At 38.1% G+C, this 25,000-nt stretch overlaps 1 protein-coding gene across 1 annotated transcript; it reads left to right on the forward strand.

The window, feature by feature from the left end:
• Window positions 1-8,604: 8,604 nt before the first annotated feature.
• LOC109206614 lies at window positions 8,605-14,291 on the forward strand (the record flags this gene model as incomplete). Its single annotated transcript, XM_019369452.1, is given in 5 exon segments — window positions 8,605-8,926; window positions 9,035-9,096; window positions 12,429-12,529; window positions 13,699-13,753; window positions 13,842-14,291. Coding segments are annotated over 5 exon segments (429 nt in total). The 3' UTR covers window positions 13,972-14,291.
• Window positions 14,292-25,000: the final 10,709 nt, after the last annotated feature.

Below are 25,000 nucleotides of genomic sequence, written 5' to 3' on the forward strand. Positions count from 1 at the left end.
ATTAACACTACAAAACACATCATGCATTCGAAACTTTGATGAATTATAGACTCATTGTTTGAATCCTAGCTCAGGAAACAGACTCATATTTTCGTACACAACCCAACGAACAACTGGAGATAGTCTCATGATTCTAACGCTTTATTAAAACAATCTAGGTTTAATCTCTACATACAGCGTTCAGGTATTTGGAAAATGACTTACAGCTACTAGAATATATTTAAACAACCTTTAGAACAGTCCAGTTCAGTTCCATTTATACAGCCCAGGCTCATGTGTATACAAATTAGAATCAAACCAATATTAAACAAATTACATCTAATCATCTAATTGATGCGTAACAATCCAGGCAAGCATGGTTCAGGGATCGAATACACAAGCATCTTTCATTTCATTTCTACTTCAAAGCCACATCAAACCAAGTTCATGTGTGTACCTGGAATAAAATCAAAGGAGTGAAGAAAGAAGAGTCAGCGAGCAAATTTTGGCAAACAGCAGTCACAACCAGCAACAGCAGGAGTAATTTTTGAACCAAACAGCTTGAAATCAAACACAGTAGGCTTCTGAAACTCCGACAGACCAGAATTCCACTTGATCAAACCGAATTTAAACCAAACCTAACCCAGAACCTTTGCAGCACCTCAATCACTAGGAAAACAATTGCTAGAACTTGAAATTGGCCTAGAGAACTCAATGTAACAGTATTTTTGGGAGGTTTTCTATAGCTTTTGTGTATTTTTTTGGAGTTTTTCAGATGAAAAGAGATTTTCGAATTCCAGACCTGGTTTTGTGATCTTAAATTCAAACTTCAGTTTTTGGAGACTTAGGGAATTTTTGGGGCTCCAAAACTTGTTGCTCAAGGCAAAGAGCATGCCCTTTTACAGGCACAAAAGGTGCAGCCTCAGATTTCAGTTTTTACACATTAGTCCCTACGTTATTTTCAGTTTTTTTTTTTTGCATACTTAATCCATTATTCCCTGACTTGTTACCCAAGTTACACCCCTAAGTTACCAAAAATCTGATTTGAAACTTATCTAGAAAGTTCTAGTAGCTTCCAATTCAATTATTTAAAGATTCCCTTGCCCCCACATACCTAAACTACCCCTGCACTTAAATTAGAATTACAGCTATAACCAAACAATTTCCTAAACTCTGAATTGCCAACTATTGAAGAACAAACCCAATTAAACTCCTATTAAATCTAGTAATTGAACTTAACATTAATGACCAGACTAACTAAAATAATCCTAATAACTACTTGAACCAACATTGACTTTACAGAACAAAACATACTTAACTAATCCAAAATGGCTACTAATTGCTAATTACTGAATTACTACTAAACAAATATTGTTTTGATACACAAAACCAACTATTGAAAGCCTCACTAATCCTAATCCAATTACAACCCGAAGAAGGTACTATAAACAACTACATCAGAATTGAATCGAATCCAATTTAAGCTAACAATTCGAACTAATCAGAATTAACCAAGGCTTAACAATTAAACTAACAAAACGAGAATCAAAATTAAGCTAACATGAACCAATTAACTGAATAGATGAAAATTAATCCAAAGAATTAAACGTCCTAGGTCTGAGGATTCAAATCGAATTGGAAGCAAAGCCAAACAATTGCAAAACACATAAAAAAAACAGAAAGAAAGAAATTAAAAGAAAACTCACTGATTCACTTCGAGACTCCGGTCAAATTTCCAAATTCGAACACGACCAACTCCGGCAAAATAAAGATCGACTGATGACCAATTCACTACGAGGAAGGTTAGAGGGTCATTTGGTATCAAATTGGTGAAGTTTGGGGCAATTAGGGTTTTGGCCGGAAAACCTTCGATTTGATATTCGAGGCGTTTCAGTCATATTCGAAGGAAGGAACATAGGTATTTGAGATGAGGAGGCTGAGGAGAATCTATGGTGTTAAATTGGCGGCCATTGGCGTAACTGGCGTCGTAGCCGGAAAAGCTTTGGGGAAAAATTCAACGAGTTGGACCGGGATTTGAAGGGAACGGGTAGTGGATTCATGATGAGGGAGAAGAGGGGGTCTCGTGGTGTTATTTTGGGGTGGTTTGGGAGGGTTTAGGGTGGCGGCGCCGCCGTGCACGGTGGTGGCGGCGCCTAGGGTTTGGCAGATTTGAGGCGATGGGGTAGGAGTTGAGCCATGGGGGTTTGGGATTTGGAAAGAGAAGGACCTGGGGAATCTATGGTGTAATTTTCAGGGTCATTGGGTGAACGCCGCCGGCGGAGACGATTTTCGGCGGCGGAATTGGGCGGAGCCGGCGACGGAGAACGGGGTTGGGTGTGGTGAGGTTCTGAGAGACGGAAAGGGGGTGGGGGGGGGGGGAGAATCTCCAACATTTTTATATTAAAACGATCCCCGTTCTGAACCGTCCGATTGATCAACCTTGACGGCCAGGATTTAAGACGAGTAAACGGCGTCGTTTTGGTTATGCAAGGGGCAGGCCGGGTTTTGGAAAATTGGGCTATGGACTGGGGTGGGTTTTAATTGGTTTAGGCTTGTATCATTTGAACATAAAATGATCCAATTTGGTCTTTCTATTAAGACATCTCTTTTTTAAATTTATTTTCTTTTGTTTTCTCCTTTTATTCCCTTTTATTTATTTTTGTATTTCATTTTGTATTTTCCTGATTTTATATAAAAACGCAAAAATTAAAATGAAACCTAATTTACTTCTAAAACCAAGCTAATTAATTCCTACAAATTTGATTAAATCCTATTTAAAAGTAGACTCAACAATTAACAAAATGCAAAAGTGGGCTATTTTTGTTATTTTCTTCATATTTGTTCTAAAAACAACTTAACCACTAATTAATCCTAAAATATGAAATTAAATCCTAAATGCAAATGTCAAGTGTATTTTTATATTTTTCATATGAATAAAAATGCACAAATAAAATGCAAATAATTAACATAAAATGTCACAAAATTCACAAAATTGCAAAATAATGGAAGAAATCATTTTGTTTGAATTTTGGGAATAATTCACTTAGGGAAAAAATCACGTGCTCACACAGATAGAAAGGTGTTCTAACTCTATTGGATCAAGTCATAACCTAAGCCTTCTACTAGTAGACTATTATGGAGAGACTAAGCTCTATTTCAGAGATTGGACTCTCTTACTATGATTAGCTCCTACTAGTAAGAAGTTGTTCCCGAGCCAGGTTCCCTGGATCCACGTGTTTCTAGCCGGTCCTAAATGGATGAATGAAGAAGGCCGCCCGGGTAGACTTCAAGAGCTCTTGCTCTGCATATCCTCCTACTTCTTATTATGGCGGTCATAGAAAGATACGAACTGCCTACTCTTTAAAGCCCTACCATTAGATTGAATAAAATAAAAGCTGCTTGTCCTCACTAATAAAAAGCAGCAATCCCTCCCCTTCTGTTACCTACTCATTTCTTCGGTATACCTCAATACAAGACAAGCGCAGGAAAGGATAAACAATAAAAACTGGGCTATCGCCCGATCTAAGCAGCTTTCCCCTCTCCTATACGGAAGTAATATTTTAATCTATTTCAGCTCATGTGTCTATCGTTATCGCCCTATTCTCTCCCAATTTCCTATCCTTTCTAGATGAGTGGAAGTCCCTTAGCAGTAGCTTCCAACACTTAAGATTGACCTCCTCAAATTCCAGCTATGAATGTTTTATGAATTTCATACAGGACTACTTACTTACCTAAAGTTCACTTTTGGCTTACCAAAAAAGTTGACTGAAGGAACTGACCTAAGCATATCTCTCTCTCTCTCAAATACAAATGCCAAGAAAGGGATTCCTTGCATAAAGTGGAAAAATGCTAAAAAGATCTTTTCATTTCTCTTTGAAGGCCTTTGTCCTACTTACAATATCAGTCCTCCAGCCTATACTTGTGTTTTTATTAACCAAGAACACATGCACTTTGTTGGCAATAAAGAAAAGATTATTCAATCCACTAGTGCAATCTTCTGAACCGGAACAAGAAAGAGCTCATAACCACTGCTTGTGAACAGTTCTCCTCAACTTAATGCGCACATACTCTTACTAGAAGTCTAGTCTCTCTCAGTTCCAGTTTCGATCTCTAACTAACTAACTTACAACATAGGCCGGAAGAGAGATATTCAGAAAACCCGATTTCCTGTCTTAAGAACCTGACTCAAAAGAAAAAAGAAGATCGGACTAAAAGATATCTCACTTTCGATGATTGAACTTGACTTTTATATCCAAATTGGAACTGGACTTAAATGTCTTTGGATCCTGCTTAGGGCTGGCTTTCACTCCAACTTTCACTTTCATATCAGGAACGTCGACTTGCACTTGCAATATAGAATTTGACTTTCTGGAATCCTTGCTCTTGGCTTATATTCACATAGGCCACTCATAAGAATAAGACGTTCAACTCCCTAAAACACGTGTAATTGAGAGAGTCATCATATCAGTGCTTTGGGAAAATGCCTACCTTCAGGAGAAGATTACCGAATGAGTTTCAAACCTATCATCTTCGCTTCCCAAGATATTTAGGGAAAGGGGCCTTGTCAACCACCACTTGCTGACGACGGAACGCATCATCAGTTAACGGGTTCTCGCCTTGGACTTAGTTGGAAAAGTAGGTGTTCGGCATGTCCCTTACTTGCGAACTTCTTTAGTAGGGCGGAGGTGCCATTCCTCACGTTTAACATTGTCCCCAGACTTCACCTTTTCAACACTTGTATACTTTCTAAAGAGTCAGGCATGCCCCTGACCCTGTCTCCAAGTGTGTGATCTACCGATTCACTGAGTAACTTTTTCTTACCGCTGCAATTGCATCCCTATCTATTAAAGCCCTATCAGACTTCCCTTGCCGATTGAAGAAAGCCTTATATGTCTTCAAACAAGCGAGAAAGGCCATTCATATACTATTAGTCAAACGCGCTAGCTGCAACCAAAAAACAATGCTAACGAGCAAGAAAACGGATGCGCTAAGGCGCAACTTCGCGCAACTGTTGCGCCCTTGCTTCTTGCTTTCGATCCGGAGCTTGCTGGGTAGTGAAGTGGTCTGTGAAGGTTAAATAAGACTTGTGTTAAGCAAGTAGAGTAGTCAAGCCAGAGAGGGGGAAAAAGCAATAAGTTATTTTCGTTCGATCGACGGAATCAATCGTACTTTCACTGCTGTGGACCGGCTTTCATAAAGCACCTTTGGGCAACAACAACTATTGGGATCCAATTTCGAGATCAATTCGACAATGAAACTCTTTAAGCAATGATCTTATCTATGTCATTTCTCTTGACACGATACAAAGACGACTTTCGAGAGTTGCTTAGCCACTTGACCTCTTCTCTAAAAAAAGACGTTGTGCGGCAAGCCGATCAAAGTCAGAGCGGGGATCGAATGTTTATTTACAGTTGTTGTAGTACGACTTTTCATTTCCTGTTCGGTCTTTCAGTAAGTAGTCAGCTGCGGGCGTAGTCATACTTAACATAGATTGAAGCAGCTGTTGGAGGGAAGGCACCAGTCAGACCTGCAAGCACCGGGTAGTATGCAGTGGCAGTTTTCAATTATTCAATATGTACTCTTAGTCTGACTTTTAGCGGTAGTCAGTTGTCCTCGTTCTCCTCTTTGAATTGCCCTATTGAGTAAGGGTCAGTGTTTGCAAAAATGTCGAGCCTACGGGGTCAGGTACCAGTAGTGACAATAGCAAAGAGGGGCTGGACACTAGTTGTACGAGTGGAATGACCCAACTGGACCTAGTCAGCCCGAACCGTTTTGCGGTTCTAGAATAAGAAGAGGCAAAGATGCCAGATCTGGACACTGTTGAACCGGAAGAAATTGCTCAGGATAAATGTTTGGGTAACAAAGCCGAGGAGGGTGTAGTCAAGGAGAGAACTCCCGAGGAGAGTAATTTGGCTCATAGAAGAGAGGGTCAACTATGGCAGCGACCGAGGGGGACTTGTTCTATGATAAACTAATGACTTCAAACAAGAACCTCAGGGCACCCAAAAGAGATGAACCTGAGAAGAGCAGTAAGAGTAAGCGTTCAAGTACTGGTGCTATGACCAACAAGGTGGAAGATCCTCCCCTGGTTCGAATCACCTTGAATGAAGAGTGGGCGAACAAGATGCAAAACATATCATAAATGTTGAATTATAAGAAAGAGGAGGGAGGGGGAAAGTAAAGGCCAAAAAACAAAAGACAAATAAGGGTTGCACAAGAGGAAAAATCAGAGGTAGCGCTAAGGTGCGGGGGGAATATAAAAACAACAATAGTTCCACATGAAGGTCCTTATATGAAATATCAAAAAGATCGGTAAAGTCGAGAAGCAGAGAGAGGCCAAAGATTATATAAGAGCACAAGAGGGAGATTTGGTTGGCTTGGTGGAGAGCAAAGTGAAGAGTGGAAAGGCAGCCAGAATTACCAGATGCTTGGGAAAGAATTAAAGTAAATTCATTACTGTGGAGAATGAGTAAATAAGTTTAACGAGTGTAAGGGCTAGTAAGACCTACCCACTTTATTGAGCATTTTCATTCACTAATGCAACTTGAACAAAATAAAAGTAAAAGAAAGAAATTCATTAACTTCGAAAAGGATGTCAATTAAAAGAGTACTAACTCTCTTCTATTACTTTTTTGTACCGCGTTAACAAGAGCTGACTCTTTATTCACTACAGTCCCGGAACAAAACAAACTTGTGTCATAAGAAAAGCTATTATCCAAATCGAATTTTTCTTTCTTTCTTTCTTTTTTTTTGATTGGCTTCCAGTGTAAGATTAGTGTCTATAAGACTAAGAAAGTATCTTCCAATGCATACAAAAATTGATTATTTGATCGGCATACCCAGAACTACATCATTTTTTTAATTGCTTGGGGGATAGATAAGACATGTTTCCACATTAATAGGGATTAGGAAGGGTCGAAAGGTGAATAGCATGGGTTAGTCAGTTTTTAGACCGATAATTAAAAAATAGACAATATTTATAAAGTTAATAAAAAATAGTCACTATTTTATGCAGAGGTAAAATATGGATAAAAATGTCCTAACTGAAACACGGAAATTTTTAGTATAATCCTGTGTATAAACATCCAACATGTTATGTTGTAACTCCAGCATTCCATACAATTTTAGCCCATTATATTTTGCTAAAAATTCGAACTCCAACATATTTTGCTAAAAATTCGAATTTTCAAGGGTCTTTTTGTTCAAATTTTAGTTTTATATGAAAAAATGACTAAATTTAGATTACTTTTGATATTGCGATTAATTTTCAATGTAAATCAGGCTATTTCTGATTTCTACCCACGAAAGCGGATCAATTATGGTATCTTGAGCCGCAAAAGCTTAACACGTGTACTCGGTTTAATAGATATTTCCTCTTCAAGTTAGAATCTAACTTATATATATTGAGAGTTACACTATCAATTTACTTAAAGGGTTTTGCTAACCTATTACATAGTTGTAGTAGATTAGCATTGTATACAACTTTGCTTTCATTTTTTTGCCCTTTCTAAAAACGTTACCATCATTTCAATATCAGGGACTTTTTTGTCATTCCCCATAAGAAAAACAAAAACCCTCATCCTTCACAGTAAAGGCGCCTCTTTTTTTCTTCTCCACCAGCAATATTTTTCAATCTAAAATTCTCCACCGGCTAATTCCCCTCCCTATTTCTTATTTGTTGTCACTGTTCATCTCTATTTCTTTTTCAGGCGACTTCTCATTTTACTTTTCTAGTACTTATCATTAAAACAAAACTAAGAAAGACTAAAGAATTTCTATTGCAATATTTTCACAAAAATTGCTCCTATCAATTGAGTAATGGTTTGATTTTGATATTGATTTTCATTTTTCATGTCTTTTATACTCCATAAATCTTAACAACAAATCCGAAGAAATATAAGCCATTCACGACAAATATAAAAGGAGAAGATTTCAGTATTTAACTTGTAAAAACTATCAAGAGAGGAATAGTTGGATAGAAAGCAAAATTATAACAAAAAGAAAAAACTCATGCCCACCCAATTTGCAGTTGGCAGAGACGGGGGAGAGCAAAAGGTAAGAGAGAAAGGGGGAGATCAAATTGGACAGAATGACAAAAATTACCCATTTTACTTATGCATTGATAATATGATGTTAGGGGTATTTAAGAAAAATAAAAGATGTATACAATGCTAACCTACTACAAATAGGTAGTAGGTTAGCAAAACCCTTACTTAAATATATTATAGGTAACTTCACTTACTACGGTTTAAATGAAAGAAAATAACGAATCTTATGCGTTATTTATTATTCCCTCTGTTTTAATTTATTTGTGTGGCTATAAAAACTTCTCATTAAGGATAGAATTATAAGTTCAAGTTAAATTGTTACCAAATTTAAAAAGGAGTCATGAGTACTATTTAATAAAAGAAAATATTCCAATCTTTTAAATGAGCTACGTAAATAGTTTCTTTCAAGTTAAACCCAGTTAGTATTACTCGTTCCGGACCTTAAATTACTTCTCCTTACCTTTCCTCGTCTCTCCGCTAATACATGTGGATTATCCCCTCTCCGTTCTACTTTATATAATACCCCCAACACTAAATTCCCTCTCTTTCGCTCTGCATGCTTTCCTCTTTCAATTTATTTGTTATTAGCTTTAGAAATCTGAATCAAAAAACTCAAAGCTCTACTTAATGCTTACAGTGCCTGATCCTCCGCTTCCATTTCCCTTCTTTTCTTGTTCAAATTCAATTAGGGATTAAAGTAGGCAGTACATATCCATCAATGCCGTTATATTTCAATTAATTACTGCGGGATTCAGCCATAGCTACGGTTTGAAAATTGGCGGAGCTCAAGATTTGTAAGAAATACTGTCATTGGAAAAATGGCAACTTCAGCTTCAAATTCAGTTACAAACTCCCCTATATCCTCCGCTGCTCACTCTCCTCCCCCTCCACAACATCAGGTCTCTCTCCCGTACCTAACTGCCTCCTACATTTTCTTACGGCTTAACCTAAGTTGCTCTCTTTTTTGTTTTTTTTTTCTTGCTCAATTCTTGTTCCTTTTTCTGTAGGAGGTCGCAAGCCCCACTGTTCCTGAAGAGTCAAAGGAGAAAGTGGTCAAAGATCCTCTTGAGTAAGTGTATAACTAGGCTTTCTTGTATAACTGCTATTTTCTTGTGATATTTTAGCTGAGAGCGTGGGGTCAGCCTTTACTTTTAATTTTGGTCTCCAGCTCTTTGGGTAATCATGGTCTTAAGTGCAATTTTAGTTTGACAGCATTTAAGAGATTTCTTGCTATTAATTTGTTCATATAAGAATGTCTTTTTAGAGAATAGACTCGTTAGGAATTACTTTTACTTATGGGAATAACAAGTAGAATTTACTCATGGCTGATAGTCTTTTTTTTTCCAATAATAATCTGGGTTTCTTTCATGAGTCTACTAATCAGTATTGCCATTTTATCTACCACAACATTATGGAAAATTCCGAGATGGAAGTTGCTGGAGAGCTTAGGAGAGAAAGAAGCCTTTTCTGTTAATTCCTCCTTTCCTCCACAAAGTCCAAGTTCGAATAGATTGGTCCTGAGGAAAGAAAACACGAAAATTATGTACATGATAGTTAGGATTCAGCTAGTAGATATGCTAATGAAGGAAATATATCGTTACAGACTTCCGGTAATGATAGTCATTAATGGAAGGTGTTTGGCAAATTTGATCAATGCAAGTATGCTTTGGCTGTTAAGGTAGGGGGCAATAACAGTCGCGGAGGTTCATTGTGAATCCTTTGGAGCCCATCTGAAGTTATGTTGACTTTTTTGTGAATATAACCTATCATTATATCTGACATCATGTGCAGCAATTGGATTTGAAAGCATAAGACGGCTAAATGATTTTTTTGTAAAGTAATTGAAAAGCAAGGTCCATTGGCTACTCTGTTATCTCCTCTCAAGTTAATATCCCCCCTTATATTTGCGAAGTGAATTTGTAGTTTTAAACTAAGATGTTAGGTGAATCCTCAGAATACATGCTCTGTATTTAATGACAGAAATTTAGGACACTTTGACTGAAATAGCAAAAGCTGCTTGCCATGGTATCTGTTAAGTCCATGCTTATCACTTATCGGAGATTCTCTTGTATTATCCATTTAAATTGGTAAGCACAAAGATACTCTCTCTGTTTACGAATCAAATAATGAATGAACTGTTCTATTATTTCCACTAGTCTACGTTTGTAGGGCCTGGAGATGACTTTTTGAGTCACTATGCACAATTTTGTCCCAACTTGCTTCGGATTAAGGCATAGTTGTTGTCGGTTGTGGTGGAATAATTTTTGTCCAAATTTTCCATTTTGAAACCTACTTAGAAAGATCAAAACCACGAGGAAAAGGAAAAGCTAAGGGACATAACAGAGGGCTAAATAGGGTAATACATGAGGATTTATGGATCCACCAGTTGCCAATCTACCATATTTGTTTACCCACTTAATCTTGTTAAGTTGCATTAAGTAAACTAGGAGTATTCAAAGTTCCAATTGTGTCAAACTAGCAAAGCTTCGTAGGAAGAGTATAATCTTGTTCCATTGCAAAAGTTATTGAAACGGAAGAGAACAAGAACCAGACAAGGAGGAACCAAGACGAGTAGAACATTTTTAGCACAAGAAGTTTCTTTGGATTGACATTATCGAAGTAGGACTTTCGTGCGGGCAGAAGTTTCACTTTATTTTGACTTCTCTTCTAATTAAAAACATAATCTACTAGTCTTTTACTCTGTATATTGGGAAAAGATCATCTTACTTTTCATTCTTGTCTATTAAATAAAGATAATAAAGTTTCCTTCCATTGAAACAGACTTCATTCACTATTCATTATCGCTATAATACCATAAAAAAGTTACAGCTACCTTATTTGGACCCCACTTTTCTGGTAACCACAGTAATTTCAACTGTACCCTTCATGTCTATGCCTAATCAACTAAAAATGGTTAATTTTGGAGTGGAGTATAGGAAAACAATTAAAACTTTTTAGGTCTCGACTATTGCGTAACACGTCAAAGTTTTCATGTTAGGCCATCGCTAGTTGGATTTTGTCCGTCCTATTCATAATTTTTTTAATCTTCTCGGGATGCTGCTATTTTTGTAGTCTGTCCTATTCATAATTTTTTTTTAATCTTCTCAGGATGCTGCTATTTTTGTAATTAAGTGTGCCTTTCATCTTTTACAGTTAGTATCTTTAAAACAGCTGTCTTGGTGATAACTAAGCTCAATGCTAGTAGCTTGTACACTCTTGCAAGATCTGTGATATTGTGACCATTAGTCTGAGCATCTTAACACTCTATCCCTGGTGGCCTAAAATTTCTACTTATTGGACAGGGCTCTTGGTGGGCCTAGTGGGGAAGTATCTTTGCTGGGCCATTTACTAGAAACGGTTGTTGAGCCCAATCAAAATTCACTTGAAGATTCCTATTAGCTGTTCCACATGTTCAAATATTAAATGTCTTTGCGTATTTGTTTTTTTGATTTTAATATTATCACAATCTACTAAAATAATCCTACTTTTCCAATTATTCACTAGCAGTACATAATGATTTTAGACTGAGAATAGGTTTCATTTCTGTGTTCATATTGCCGAACTCTTGGAAACCTCAGTGAGTGCCGTATTTGCAATTTTCTGAACTCTTTTTTCAAAAGAAGACTTTCTGAACTTCAACAAATACCTATCATCTTAGCTGAATGTGTCTATGAAGTTTTGGAGGTCTGATCGATTGGAGAGGTTGCTCTTTTCCATTAGTTTTCCTATACTTGTTTGCTTATTCTGTGATTATGAATTAGCTCTTGCAGACTAGTCATTCTTGTATAGATTTGCATGTCTTATTATCTGCAATCTGCCTGTATACAAGGTCGCATGGTTTTGCGCGGATTGATTGTTGTTGTGTCAGTGAATGTTCCTTGCAATTCCAATTTTGATTTTTGTGGGGATATAATAAATCTGTATGTACCTTTTTATGGAAGTATCTTTTGCCAAATTTAATGTTCAACCAGCAATCAATTGATACCTTCTTCAGGTGGGTTGGAGTGGCAGTCTACCCTTAATCTTTTTGGCAAAACATGCAAAATCTTAGACAAAGTAAAGGACTCTGTTTATTTGCCCCAAAAATATAAATCCTGTCTATGCATTTGCATCTGTTGAATTAAAGAAACTTGTTATATAATTCCCTACTGGCAATTTAATTGTGTACCACTGTATCAGCTTTTAAATTTGCTGCAGCAGTCATGAAAAATCGTAATATTGAAAAAAAAGGGTTTTTTGGTTTGCTTTTATCAAGTGTTCTTTGTTCTCAATCTTAATTCTGTAGTACTGATCCTGCTACAGCGCTAATTCCAAGTTCTGTGCAAGTCTTCTATCTATATAAATGTAATCTGAACTTGATGGAGGTCCTAATACCTAAACCGTGTTCATGCTATCATGTAGTGATATAGAGAGCCGACAGATTGAGAAGTTCAAGAGGTATGAGGTTGAGTCCAGCAGATATTTAATGTCCAAGTACTTCTCAGACAAGACAATTTTTGGAGGTAAATATTCTCACAGAAACACTATCATTGGTTCGCTCATCGTCCCTTGCCCAATTTAAGTGTCTTTTTTCTGTAATTAAGAAATTATATTTACCGGGAAAAAATATACAGTCATTACAACAAAACCAAACTAAGAAAAACCAACCAACTGGTATTGGACAGAAGGCCCCAACATCAGATAACACCATAGCAACCTGACCTACACCTAGCTTAAGGATAAAAAGTTCAACTTTGCTAATCTTCCTGCTAGCTTTGCCTTCATCTGACCCCTGTAAAACACTTTTTCTATTACCTGCTTTACTAATTTCTGCACAAGACACAATTCTGATCACCCACTAAACCCCATTTATGCAGCCTATCCTTCGTAGGAAGCTTGCCATTTGCTGCTAATTCAGAGTGAATAACTACCTAGGAGAGGCAAGGTTATTAGAAAACAGTTCTGTCCAGTGGATTTTTGGAAATACACCTCTCAGCTTCTGATACATAATCTTGATAGAAAAGGATTCTAAGTGTCTTTTTTTATATAAATCATTATGTTCTCATTTTAGTTGCAGCGCTTAAATTTAAATGCATTTGGCCTTGAGAAGCAATTGTTCTTAACTAATTCGAAACGAGATTTAAGGGGTTTGCGACAATGTTAGACATTTTCTTTTCATAAGATGTAAAGCAAAATTGTTGGAAGACTAGTGGTTTACCAGTGCGTCTTCAATTATTTTAGTTGTGTCGTTTCACTTTGCATCTGCTTTTTAGCATAGCAGAGCTACCAGTTACCGGGAGTCCGGGACACAGACTAGCCACTGGTGAACCAAGTGCCTCAGCATCCCTTAATTATTAGTGTTGAATCAATTTCTTCTTTTTTATTTAACTTCTTCTGACCTATGGCCTCTGTAAATGAATTATATTGAGAACTCAGAACTGGCATGTCTGGATGACCTCTCGCTGAAGTATGGGCTGTGAATATGCTAACTCTTTTGAGTTATAAGAGAATATAATAAAGTTCATATTTTGGTCAATAGTAGTCAATGCTTTAATAATGTGGTTTAGTTTTAGGTTGGCATTGGTTGGCTATGAATTATTTCTTTCGAAAGCATTGACTTCTTTATGCTTTCCAGAAGTAGCAAGGTGATTAGTTCGTTGACATAATCAACTTCACTGGCAATTGTTTGCAGGAAATATCTTTGACGTAAAAATGACTATAAACGGAGAGCAAATAAAAGTAAGCAGGTATGTATAAAAGATATATACAGCATGTTGATTGAAAGTTATGTTTTGAGTTTCAAAAAAAAATTGCCTCAACATCTTCTTTTTCCAGATTTCCTGGGTACCAGTCTTATGCAGATCCTGCTAATTTTAATGATGATAGCAGTAGCGATGCAATTTCTACAGTGGAAACTACACCACAGAGTGCTAATGGGCTGCAGCCTTCCAAAACTGGCTACTAATCTTAGAATTTCTTTCCTTTACCATCCTCTTAATCAGTAGAAATCTCCTGGACTTGTAATAAATTTAAAAAATTTCTAGTAAATCATCTAGCAACGCCAAGAAGCTTATATAATTTAGCAATATCTGAGGACAAAAATACTAACTTGCTTGGAATTGAGGTTTAGTTATAATTGTTATTGTTGTTGTATTCTGAGGACAAGGATAAGAATTTGGACCGCTGGTTGGTTGCTTGTTCCTAATTGTGGTGCCTAGTTGAATAGTATGATGTACCAGTGACAAATTAGCAAATTTATTTACCCAATTTATTTGTTAAAATCCACCACATTTATTTACCCAATTTATTTGTTAAGTTGCATTAATTAAGCACATTTGGAGTATTCGAGCTTCCAGTTACATCAAATTAGCAAAGCTTAGTAGTAAGAGTATAATATTAATCAAATTGCTCTCTTTTTTTTTTTTTTTTACACATGGGAGGTTTACTTTTACACGTAAGAGATTTGTTTTTTATACATAAAAGATTTAAAAATGTTATTTTCTTAATTTTAAAATTGTAAAAGGGTATGATATACAAATAGCACAACCAAGAAGACTAATACATTTTGAGCACAAGAAGTTTTTCTTGGTTTGACACTAACAGAGCAGTAATTTCATTATGGGCAAAAGTTTCACTTTATTTTGACTTCTCTTCTGCAATGAAAATTTACATCCAATTGCCCCTCAAAGCTATTAAAAAACGTAGTCCTTTCCTTTTGAATTGAGAAAATTGTTCCTGCAAAATTTGGGAAACTTTTACTAATAATATAATCTTCTTATAAATCAACGGTAAAGTTTTTACCCATAACATAATCTTATTATACGTCAAATATATATATGGGATTTTTTTTTTCAAATTAAAAATTCATCTTCAAATACAACTTCAACTTTTAACTTTTAATAGTAGTACTATTTTTTAAATTAGACTTCATAAATTCTTTTAAGGGTTTTTTAATTTTTTACGGCCGCTCTCCAAGCCTCCCCCTCAACTGCTGCGCCACCGGCGTCAGCCACTTGCGCTCTCTCTCGCCGTCCACAGATCTCTGTGTCGCTCTTTTTCCTGACTTGAGTTGTTTTCCCGTTATTGGAACAGAAATCATGTTGGGCACCATGCAGAATGAAGAGGACGGTAGCAAGGTTCCAACGTTTGTTGCGACGCATACGAGAACCATTGGCATTATTTATCCGCCTCCAGAAATTAGGAATATCGTAAACACGACTGCACAGTATGTGGCGAAGAACCGTCCGGAATTTCAGAAGACGGTTATTCTAAATTGCGCTGGGAATCCCAAATTCAAATTCCTGAATGCTTCTGATCCTTATCATGCCTATTGTCGCAGGGGCATTTTCTGTCCGCCGAAAATGCTGCCCGCTGTGCGGCAGTCAAGTCCCCACTTGGCTTCAGCCTTGCCCGATTTTCTTTCGCTTTCGAGGTTTAATACTTAGAATAAATTCAAGGCAGCATAAATAAATAAAGGCACAAGCAGATTACGGGAACCATTTCCCAACCTTTTATAATATATGAAATTACAAAGGAAAATCTCGAGTTTGGCAAGGTGCTGCCACCCTTGGCAGGCACCAACTCACAAAAATAGCCGACACTTGCACGATTCTGCCCTATAAAAGCCCCTGCCTAAGGCGTCTCATGCTGCCCACTCGTTTGGCAAGGCAATGACACATATTTTGCCATGCTCAAGCCTTGACATAGATAACCCTATGCCTATATCTTAGATGCAGATCGGAAGGCAGAATAGTAGCCTTATGCAATGCAGTTGCAGATGGAGGTAGAGCTTAACCTCGGAAGGCAGAATGGTAGCCTTATGCAAATCGGAAGACAGAATAGTAGCCTTATGCAATGCAGATGCAGATGGAGGTAGAGCTTAACCTCGGAAGGCAGAATAGTAGCCTTATGCAAATCGGAAGGCAGAATAGTAGCCTTATGCAATGCAGATGCAGATGGAGGTAGAGCTTAACCTCGGAAGGCAGAATGGTAGCCTTATGCAGATTGGAAGGCAGAATAGTAGCCTTATGCAATGCAGATGGAGACAGCGTTTAGTCTCGGAAGGCAGAATGGTAGCCTTATGCAAGAAATAGAATAACAAATGACACTAGAGCTTTCTTAGCTGATAGCAGATTGCGGCATTGTGATTATTGGGAGTATTGTGACTACGGAGCATTACTGGCGTGTTCTGATAGCAAATGTTGGCAAGTGCAACGGTTCTGAGAACAATGTTTGTCCCCTGGATGTACAGTATGTTTAAGGATTTCGCAATCCTAGTGCCTGCATCTAAAGAAAAATCGTGAGTTTTGTAAAGGGGGAGGTTAGCTCGTGTCCCCGCTGGCTTTGCTTGACTCGTTTGGCTTTGATCTGGTGATACCGTCTGTATCATTGGGGTAGCGTTGCTAAACAAAGCAGTTTCAATAATAAACATGCATGATTTTTGTAAAAGTATGACATAAATTAAAAATAGCTTTTAGATGAACCGACGACTGTGACGTAGTTAAGAACATTGCAACCTCTCCTGCTACAAAATTTTGAGGGCCCTCCTCAAAATTCTGCCCCAGTTTGATGGGTTGACGTTTCTGACTGTTGCTCATGCGGCGATTGGCTGAAATTACTTCGGAATTTTGAGGGTCCTCCTCAAAATTCTGCCCCAGTTTCCAATTGTGGGGGTAAATGAAAATTTTATTAAATTGTGACCGAACCCATAGGGCTGCCTACGTATCCCCTCTTAAAGGGGATCAGGTCAGGCGTAGTTCAATTTACATCATATAAGGAAAGCATAAAGATTACACATAGTAACGTTTGACTGCATCTGAATTGATCGGCTTCGGCCAGACTTCTCCGTCTATTTCTGCAAGTATGAGGGCTCCTCTTGTCAAAACCCGGTGAACCATGTATGGACCCTGCCAGTTGGGAGAGAACTTCCCTTTGGCTTCATCTTGATGCGGGAATTTTTTCTTTAACACCAGCTGCCCCGGTGTGAACTGTCTTGGCTTGACTCTTTTGTTGAAGGCTCTGGACATTCTGTTTTGGTAGAGTTGACCATGGCAGTTTGCATTCATTCTCTTTCCATCTATAAGGGCTAGTTGCTCATAACGACTTTTTACCCCCTCTGCGTCGTCGAGCTCAACTTCTTGTATGATCCTTAGGGAAGGAATTTCCACCTCAGCGGGAACGACAACCTCTGTACCGTAAACCAGCATATAGGGGGTTGCCCCAATTGATGTGTGGTGCGATACCCCAGTAGAGCAAATGATAACTTCTCGTGCCACTGTCTATGCTTCTCTCAATATCTCCTTGATATTCTTGTTGGCGGCTTCTACAGCTCCATTCATCTGGGGTCTGTAGGCTGTGTTCACGTTTCCTTGACGTTTTCTGAATCTCCCATGTTGACAATTTCGGTCTCGTCCAGGTTGGACTTAGGTCTGTTCTAAAAATTCTCAACTTCTTTGACAATCTCGTCAGGTATGTCATCTTCCTCTGAATCCATGTCCGTTTGTTGCATTGTCTCATTGCATGTCACAGTCATTGGTTCATCAAGACAAGTAATAGTAACGCTGTATAGGTAAAGTAATGAGAGAAAACGATAGAAATAACTATTAATTCGTAAGAAAAGTCAAAAATGCTTTTGATAATTGTCTTGAACATCGAAGATTTTATTGCGGGAATTGAAAAATGCGAAAAGAAAATCATTTAGTAAATAAAACGGTGAATAATGCTTGTTTTAGCCTTGCTACCCCGAGACTCGTCGGGCGCTGGTTGTCCTGATAGTCCAATTCTTGAGATGTGCCCCTTTGCTCAAGGCCTGTATGGAAGGGCCTTCCTCCCCCTCCTCCTCGAGAATAACGCAACAGTCCATATCACTGTCCTCTAGAAACAAGTTCTTCACTGCTGCAAGTGCTTCTTCTTCATCTGACCCATAAATAATGTCGGCCTGTTGGAAGGTCTGCTCCAGATGCGGTATTGACTGCTCTAGTGGGTAGTAAGGACCGCGCCATGGTGGCGACCAGCTATTGAATTCTTCCCAGGTGTATTCATATCCCAAACGAAGGTAGTGCCATGTTTCTTGAGTTGTATGGGTTTAGAGATTCCTTGGAGGTTCTTGCCTTTAGAGGGACTAGGAGGAGGAGTGGGTGGAGGGCCCCTGGATCTTGTGAAATAAGATGATGATGCCAGAGTGTACGAACTAACCTTTGGGGAGGGGAATAAAAAGAAAGAAAACAAAATAAAGAAAAAGGTAATCAAGTCAGTGAGGATTATAAAAAGTATTGCAATATTTAAACACATAGTGCGGGAATGTAAAGCGTGTCCTAATTTGGGAACCTCTTTGTGCCCGAGGTAGGCCTAGCGACAAATTGATTTGGAGAACTTTTAATGTCAATAAATGCTTCATTTCATAATGTAGGAACAGACAAATCCCAAAACGATAATGATAAAAAATGAGTTACTATTGGCACTTGGCCTTATTACATCTTAAGAAAAAGCAAGAATAAATCTAGCCTATTTGGTCCCAGAAGGACCTTCCTCAGGTTGAATGTTCTCGTTGATCAAATCCTCCAGCTCGCGTAGGCTCATTAGTAAGACGCCTTCACCAGATGTCCTTCTTCGTTTCTTTCAGTGCTCTGGCAGTCGTTGACTCTTTTCCTCACTTTTCCTTCCAATTCTAACAGGCTGTATTCCAGATAATCTAGCTTTTCGCTAGCCTTGACGGCCCTTTCTTTCCATTCATTGATCTGATCATCCGATGGAAGATTCTTCCACCAGTCTAGCAAGAGTGGGGGTATGTTAACCATTCCGAAGCTGGGGACCTCGTGCCTCATTTTCTGCAAGACAAAAGGGTTAGACCTCACCCCCAACAAACTCGACTATTTATACATTTATAATTAGCATATCGACATTTAGTTCTCCAAAGTAATGCACAGAACGTGGTTGCGTCCGTTGGGATTATGGAAAACTCGATGGACTTTGGATAAGGCTTATCTTGAAGGATCATTATGTGGACGACATAACTGACCCGACTATGTTTGACCATGATGCATGCGCAATTTAAACAGAGTAAGGTTTCTATGGGGTTTTAGACTGGTACCCTTGAGCGGACAACTCAAGGGGGAAGGCACGGAACTGTCGACTGCACCGCTGATCGACAAGTTTTACCGCAAATAAGCCTTTCCGAATTTAGGGGGGTAATGATATAGGAAGGGCGCAGCCACTCATCAAGCGTTGCTATAGTATTTTGTTTGGCACGAGTGGAGTACGATGTTGAGCATGATTATGCAATAATTAAAAGCACGTTGTCATGTATTTGCACGTTAAGAAAACGATAAATACAGCAGTTTTATAATTTAAAGCAGCAGTAAAGGAAGAAAACAAGAAAGATACGTCAGTTGCTCTTGAAGAAGAAATTAAACGCTTAAAGGAATTAAACAAATAATTGCACATAAGGGGGGGGGGGGTACAAATTCACAAAAAACGGTATGAAATGGTAAAAGCCTAAAATTCCCAGCAGAGTCGCCATGCTGTCGCGCCCCCTTTTTCTCGCGAAATCGGGTTTGTGACGTTTTGGTTGAGACAACTCGTTCCTTTTGGGAACGGGATTTGCATTTTGAAGAGTCGCCACCTAACGATTTAAGGTGAGTTAGGGCACCTATAGGGTTCATTTATAACTACGTTTGATAACCAGAGATAGGTTAAGGGCTTGAAATTATCCTAAGGGGAAGGTGTTAGGCACCCCTCAGGATCCACTAGTGTGGTTCCCGGCCAGACAGTTTTTGTGAATTTGTACAAGTAGCAGATAAACAAGTATGGCTCAAATAGTAGGGGATTTGAGTTTAAATACACAGGTGTTTGACAAAGCAAGATTTTGAAAAGAATTACAATCTAAGCATACTTGGGAATGTAAGGGGGTATCCTAGGTTTGTTTATAATATGGATCACATCAATGCAATACCCGATAATCACTCCTTGGAAAGGGGCTACGCGTGGCATTAACGCATCGGTCATCATATCCATATCTACCCTTTCCCGCCCCGTGAAGGTAATTAAAGCGAGGGTTGGTCTCGACCCCTATTGCATGCTGTTACCCGTCCCTTACTATCAGTCCCGGAGGAATTTAGGACTCCTATCCTAAAGGGGGGGGGGGGGGTTCTAGGCAGACCCTCAAGTTTAAAGGTAAAATACTAAGCGACAGGAAAGAACAAATAGGACTTTGGCAAATAAGGCAGGAAAGAAGCAATTAGTGGCTCAGGTTTACCTCCACAGATAATGCAGGCAAACAGCATGACTCATACACAATTAAGGTCTAAATTCAGATCCTAAACATGGTATCTAAGTGATAACAGCAGAGTCAGATTTATTATATGACTTAGAGAAGAAGTCCTAATCAAGCTTGCCTACTAATTTTAACATGCTGACAGTTAAACATTAATCACAAATACGGTTCTGGTTTTATTTTAAAGTTGATTACCTAAGACTTGCCTAATCGTAAAAATCATATGCAACAGTTACCATAATTATTAAAAAATAGTTTGGAAGTTATTTTACCTAAAGCATGCTGTTCTAAATGTTGCAAAGACATGCAGGGATTGTGACCAGTTTTACTTAAACAAGATAGTCAATCATGAGATTGTTTTATGTCCTTTTTCATGCATCAGTAGTTTAACTAGGTGTGACTGAGCAAGTGTAAACGAGATCCTAAAGCAGGGTATCTAACGTGCACATATGAAAATGCAGAATGATTGCAGAATTCCAAAAAAACATGATTTCTAAATGCCCCAAAGAGTTACAGCATGATTTCAAGACGTACAGGAGCAACAGTTTTATGTTGATGCTGTTATTTAGCCTAAAGCAGGATTTCTAAGTGGTAAAAAGATGCCAAATGAGACGCTGAAACAGTCAACCTAAGAACATGGTATCTAATGCATGACATGCTTTGAATGGGTTGATCTTACACATGGATCCTAATGCACACATAGGAAATGTAAACCTAAGACATGGTTTCTACCCATTGATGTTGATAGCATGTATAACTACCCTCCCCTTTTCACTAGTCAGCCCCAATACTTGTTTACAACAGATTATTACAGACCAACACTGAAATGAATTACATAAGTAGAAAAGAGAAATAAAAGTTACACTATAGAGAGCCTGAAAACAGGCCTAGATTTTCAGCACCCGATTAGGACTTCCTCCATGAGTTATGCAATAAATCACCTCAAATGCCAAGATTGTTCCATAGCCTTTCTCATATCTGGGTGTGTCAGAGTTCCCTAAGGACCTCAAGGGATCCCGGGCAATGCTCACACCCAGATTGCATAAACAAGACAGAGTAAGTGCAGTGTGGAAAGGCCAGCTTTTATGTGTCCAAGTTCAGAGAGAACTCAAGGGTCCCAAGGCAAGGCTCACACAAAAAGGGCAGAACCTAGTGGTCTAAGAGTATATGTGAGAGTGCTTGACATAGATTTAAAAGAGTTGAGTTGGAAACAGTTTTGACAATGATTAGTTTGAAATAAGTTTTGGAAAACAATAGAAGAGTTTGCCTTAATGAAAACCAGTTTGAAGAAGAAAAGAAACAGGACAACCAGCAACTCAAAACCAAATCAACATACATAGTTCAAACACAAGCAGGGAAAAGAGGAATAGGGGACAAGTAGTTCATACGTGAAAGCATATTTGCACACAGGTTAACACCAGAGAAGTACTACACAACTTAAATAGTCACAACAATAGTCTATCACAAAGTATTCATGCCAGGAGCTTAACATCATTAGATTAAGGGGTGCTAAACAGAGTTACACATTAGGTTTAGGGGGAAGGGTTCAGGATCACATAGTAACTAGGTGTCACGAACACATGCTTATAATGTATTGGGGGTTAGGGGGTAGGGCAGAATAGTAGTAGAAAATGTAAGAAAGCAGTAGACATGCTGAATTACAGGGAAGGGGTAATCACATGGCAAAATAGGCATGCTAATTGCAAGGGAGACAACAGAACCACAAGTAGAAGCATAAGAGAAACAAAAGGAAGTGCAATACAAATAAAGACATATTGTTTTGGAGGTTGTAAATTAAACTGAAAACATACCAGTAAAAATGAGAGAATAGGTGCAGAGTGAGGAGTGAAGAGCAGTACAATGAAGGGAAGTAGAGCAGTAGTATGTAGATTAGTAGAGTAGTAGAACAATAGAGCAATGTAACCACTCAGTTTTGGCTTGCAGCCAACTAAGTATCAAGTAAGAGAGTATGTATGTGTGTAAGAGAGAGTTCAGAACAGTGTAATTGTTCCTCCCTTATGCTAAAGAGAGGGTAGAGTATTTAGAGTTTTAGAACAGGCAGGAAAATAAGGTAATCGGTACTGACTTAGCGCAATTATAGAAATAATACAAATCAGAATCAATTAAAGGCCCTGACTTCCTTCAATTAGGGAGTCATAGTTCAAACGGGTACAAGTTGCATCAAATAGGGAAAAAAATTACTTATAAGACTGATTTTTACCACAGTAGGAGTAGTAAAAGCATGTGGCATGTAATAAGGACTAAGTACAAAATATTTTCAAGTAAGAAAAGTACACGTTAAATAACTAACAGCATATTTGTGCACATAAATAAGGTAGAGTACAATTTTAATTCTGAAAATTAGTTCAAAGAATCACGAATGAGATTGAAAATCACAGGGAATCAGCACTAACTAAGGAAAGTATCACAAAAGTAAGGAAGCAATTCGAAAAATCAGTACAGAATTACAAGAAAAATACACAAAATCACAGATTCAGGGGAGATATCGCAGGTCCAAGGAGATTAAACAAAAATCAATATAAATTATCATGTGAACAATCAATAAAACAAATAGTCGGACCTATTAAACGATAAATAACATGTTTGAACAAAATCAGAGAAACCCTAAGAACGGATTAGAGAAGGAAACGCAAGAGCATATAGAACATACATGAAACCTAGAATGTTCATGAGAGACATGCAAACACATCGCAAACAGACTCAAACTTCAAATCGAATCCAGAAGTATTAGGGTTTCTTAACGAAAATGAATCGAGCAAAAGGAAAGACTCAAGTGATGTTTAAACATGTTAAAAATCACAAAGTAATTGCTGAAAATCAGAAAGGAATCGTTTTTTGCAAAAGGGTTTTGAAACCCTAGTCTGGAAAATGAGGAAATCGTTTGAAATCAGAGAAATCTTTTGAGGAAAACAGGTGAGAACCTTTAAAGACACATAGATCCATCACAGATCTAAAAAGATCGGAGGGTTTAAAGCTAGGGTTTTCTAGAAAAGTAATAGAGATGATAGAATAGGTCAAGAACCCATAGATCCGTAATAAAACAAGGAGAAGTTCTTACTCTCAAACGGAAAATGGCCTGAGACAGGCTGATAAACAAAGTTCCAAACCGAAACCAGTTGGGGTTCCCTTAAGAAGATCTCAAGGATCCAAGAAATCGAAGAGCCATGGCGTGTGGAAGACCAGGCCTAGTCGGAGAAGACGTAGAAACATCGTAGGAGGGGTTCACGCCGGTGACGACGATTAGGGTTTGAGTTAGGTCTCAGGGATAATTTGGAGCGGAAGGGATTCAAGGGCGGTGCAAATAAGAGAATGGGGTAGGGTTTGGGGGGTCGTTGGATTAAAAAAGGAAAGAAATAACGTGGACCGTTGATCTGGGAGATCAACGATCGAGATTAAAAAGGGTAGGTTGGGTTCCGGGTTTGGGTATGGGTCAATAGGGTGTGGGTCGGGTTTTAATTGTAAATTGGGCTGGGAATTGGGGTCCGATTTGGCTATAATTGAAAGCCAATTTGGCTATAATTTAAATAGCCAGTTTTTCCCTATTTAATTTATAAAAAATAGTAGATAATTTTTGAAAAAATAATTTAAAATGCTAAAATGATTTAGAGTACATAATTAGCAATTTAAAAATACGGGATCCAATTTTATGCATATAAAACATAATTATATCTTAAATGGGCTAACATTGCAATTATATGCGTTTTAGCTTTACAAATACTAAATGTAATTGCAAAAAAATATAAAAATTACTTTAGCCGTATTTTGGCATAAATATAGAAATCCAATAGATAAATTATCAAAATAATAATTTTGAAAATAATTATTGGGGATTTTATGGATAAAAAGGGAGAAAATAAATCAATTTAAACCTTTAAAATTATGGGAAAAATAATAAAACCTTGGGCATGCTTATATATGCATATATATGCTATTTCGAAGGTATTTTTTCATATTTAAAAATATAGGGAAAAATTGGGTATCAACACCTAGAAGAAGGTGACTCGCGCAGACAGCTTACTCCTTTTCAATAGAAAAGAATAGCCAAACCAACCCAACTGGCTGGTCAATCTCAGAGATCTTATTGGCCGGCAAACCGGAGATGGACGACCACGGTCCCGGCCTTACCAGCACCNAGAAGGGGGCACGGTGTTGAAATTGTTGAAACCGGAGAAATGAATTGGAAAGGAGTGGAACGAAAACAGACAAGTGAAGACCAAAAGAGACAGGCTTATGACTAAACACTACCCGGAACGAAGCCCAATCGATTCGAATCGGTCAGTCGAACAAACAAAGACTATAGTTCGCGATCAAGTCGTTCGCTTCTATAGTGGTTCGGAATTCCATTTTGATTAGTAAAGTTCTTCAATTGATCCATCAAGGATAGAAGGGCGCAGGGGTATAAGTAGGGGCTTCTTGAATGGGATGGCTTTTCTAGATGTCCCATAAATAAGGCCTCCAACTCTATGTTATAGCCTTCATGCCCTCGATCCGACGGTCCTCATTCTCCCACTTGGCAAGCTGCTACTGTGAACAACAAAGTAAAGGATGCTTCCAGAAATCGTCTAGGTTCTTCCTAGGAAGATTCCTTCTTTCTGTCCTATTGAGAGGATGATCCCTGGCCATCTTCTGTGGTGTTAGATCAGAAAGGTGACCACATCTAGTTCTGAGGTTGGCCTAACCTAACTTGATGACACGCTTATAG

Source organism: Nicotiana attenuata, unplaced genomic scaffold (genome assembly GCF_001879085.1).
Source record: "Nicotiana attenuata strain UT unplaced genomic scaffold, NIATTr2, whole genome shotgun sequence".
Taxonomy (NCBI): domain Eukaryota; kingdom Viridiplantae; phylum Streptophyta; class Magnoliopsida; order Solanales; family Solanaceae; genus Nicotiana; species Nicotiana attenuata.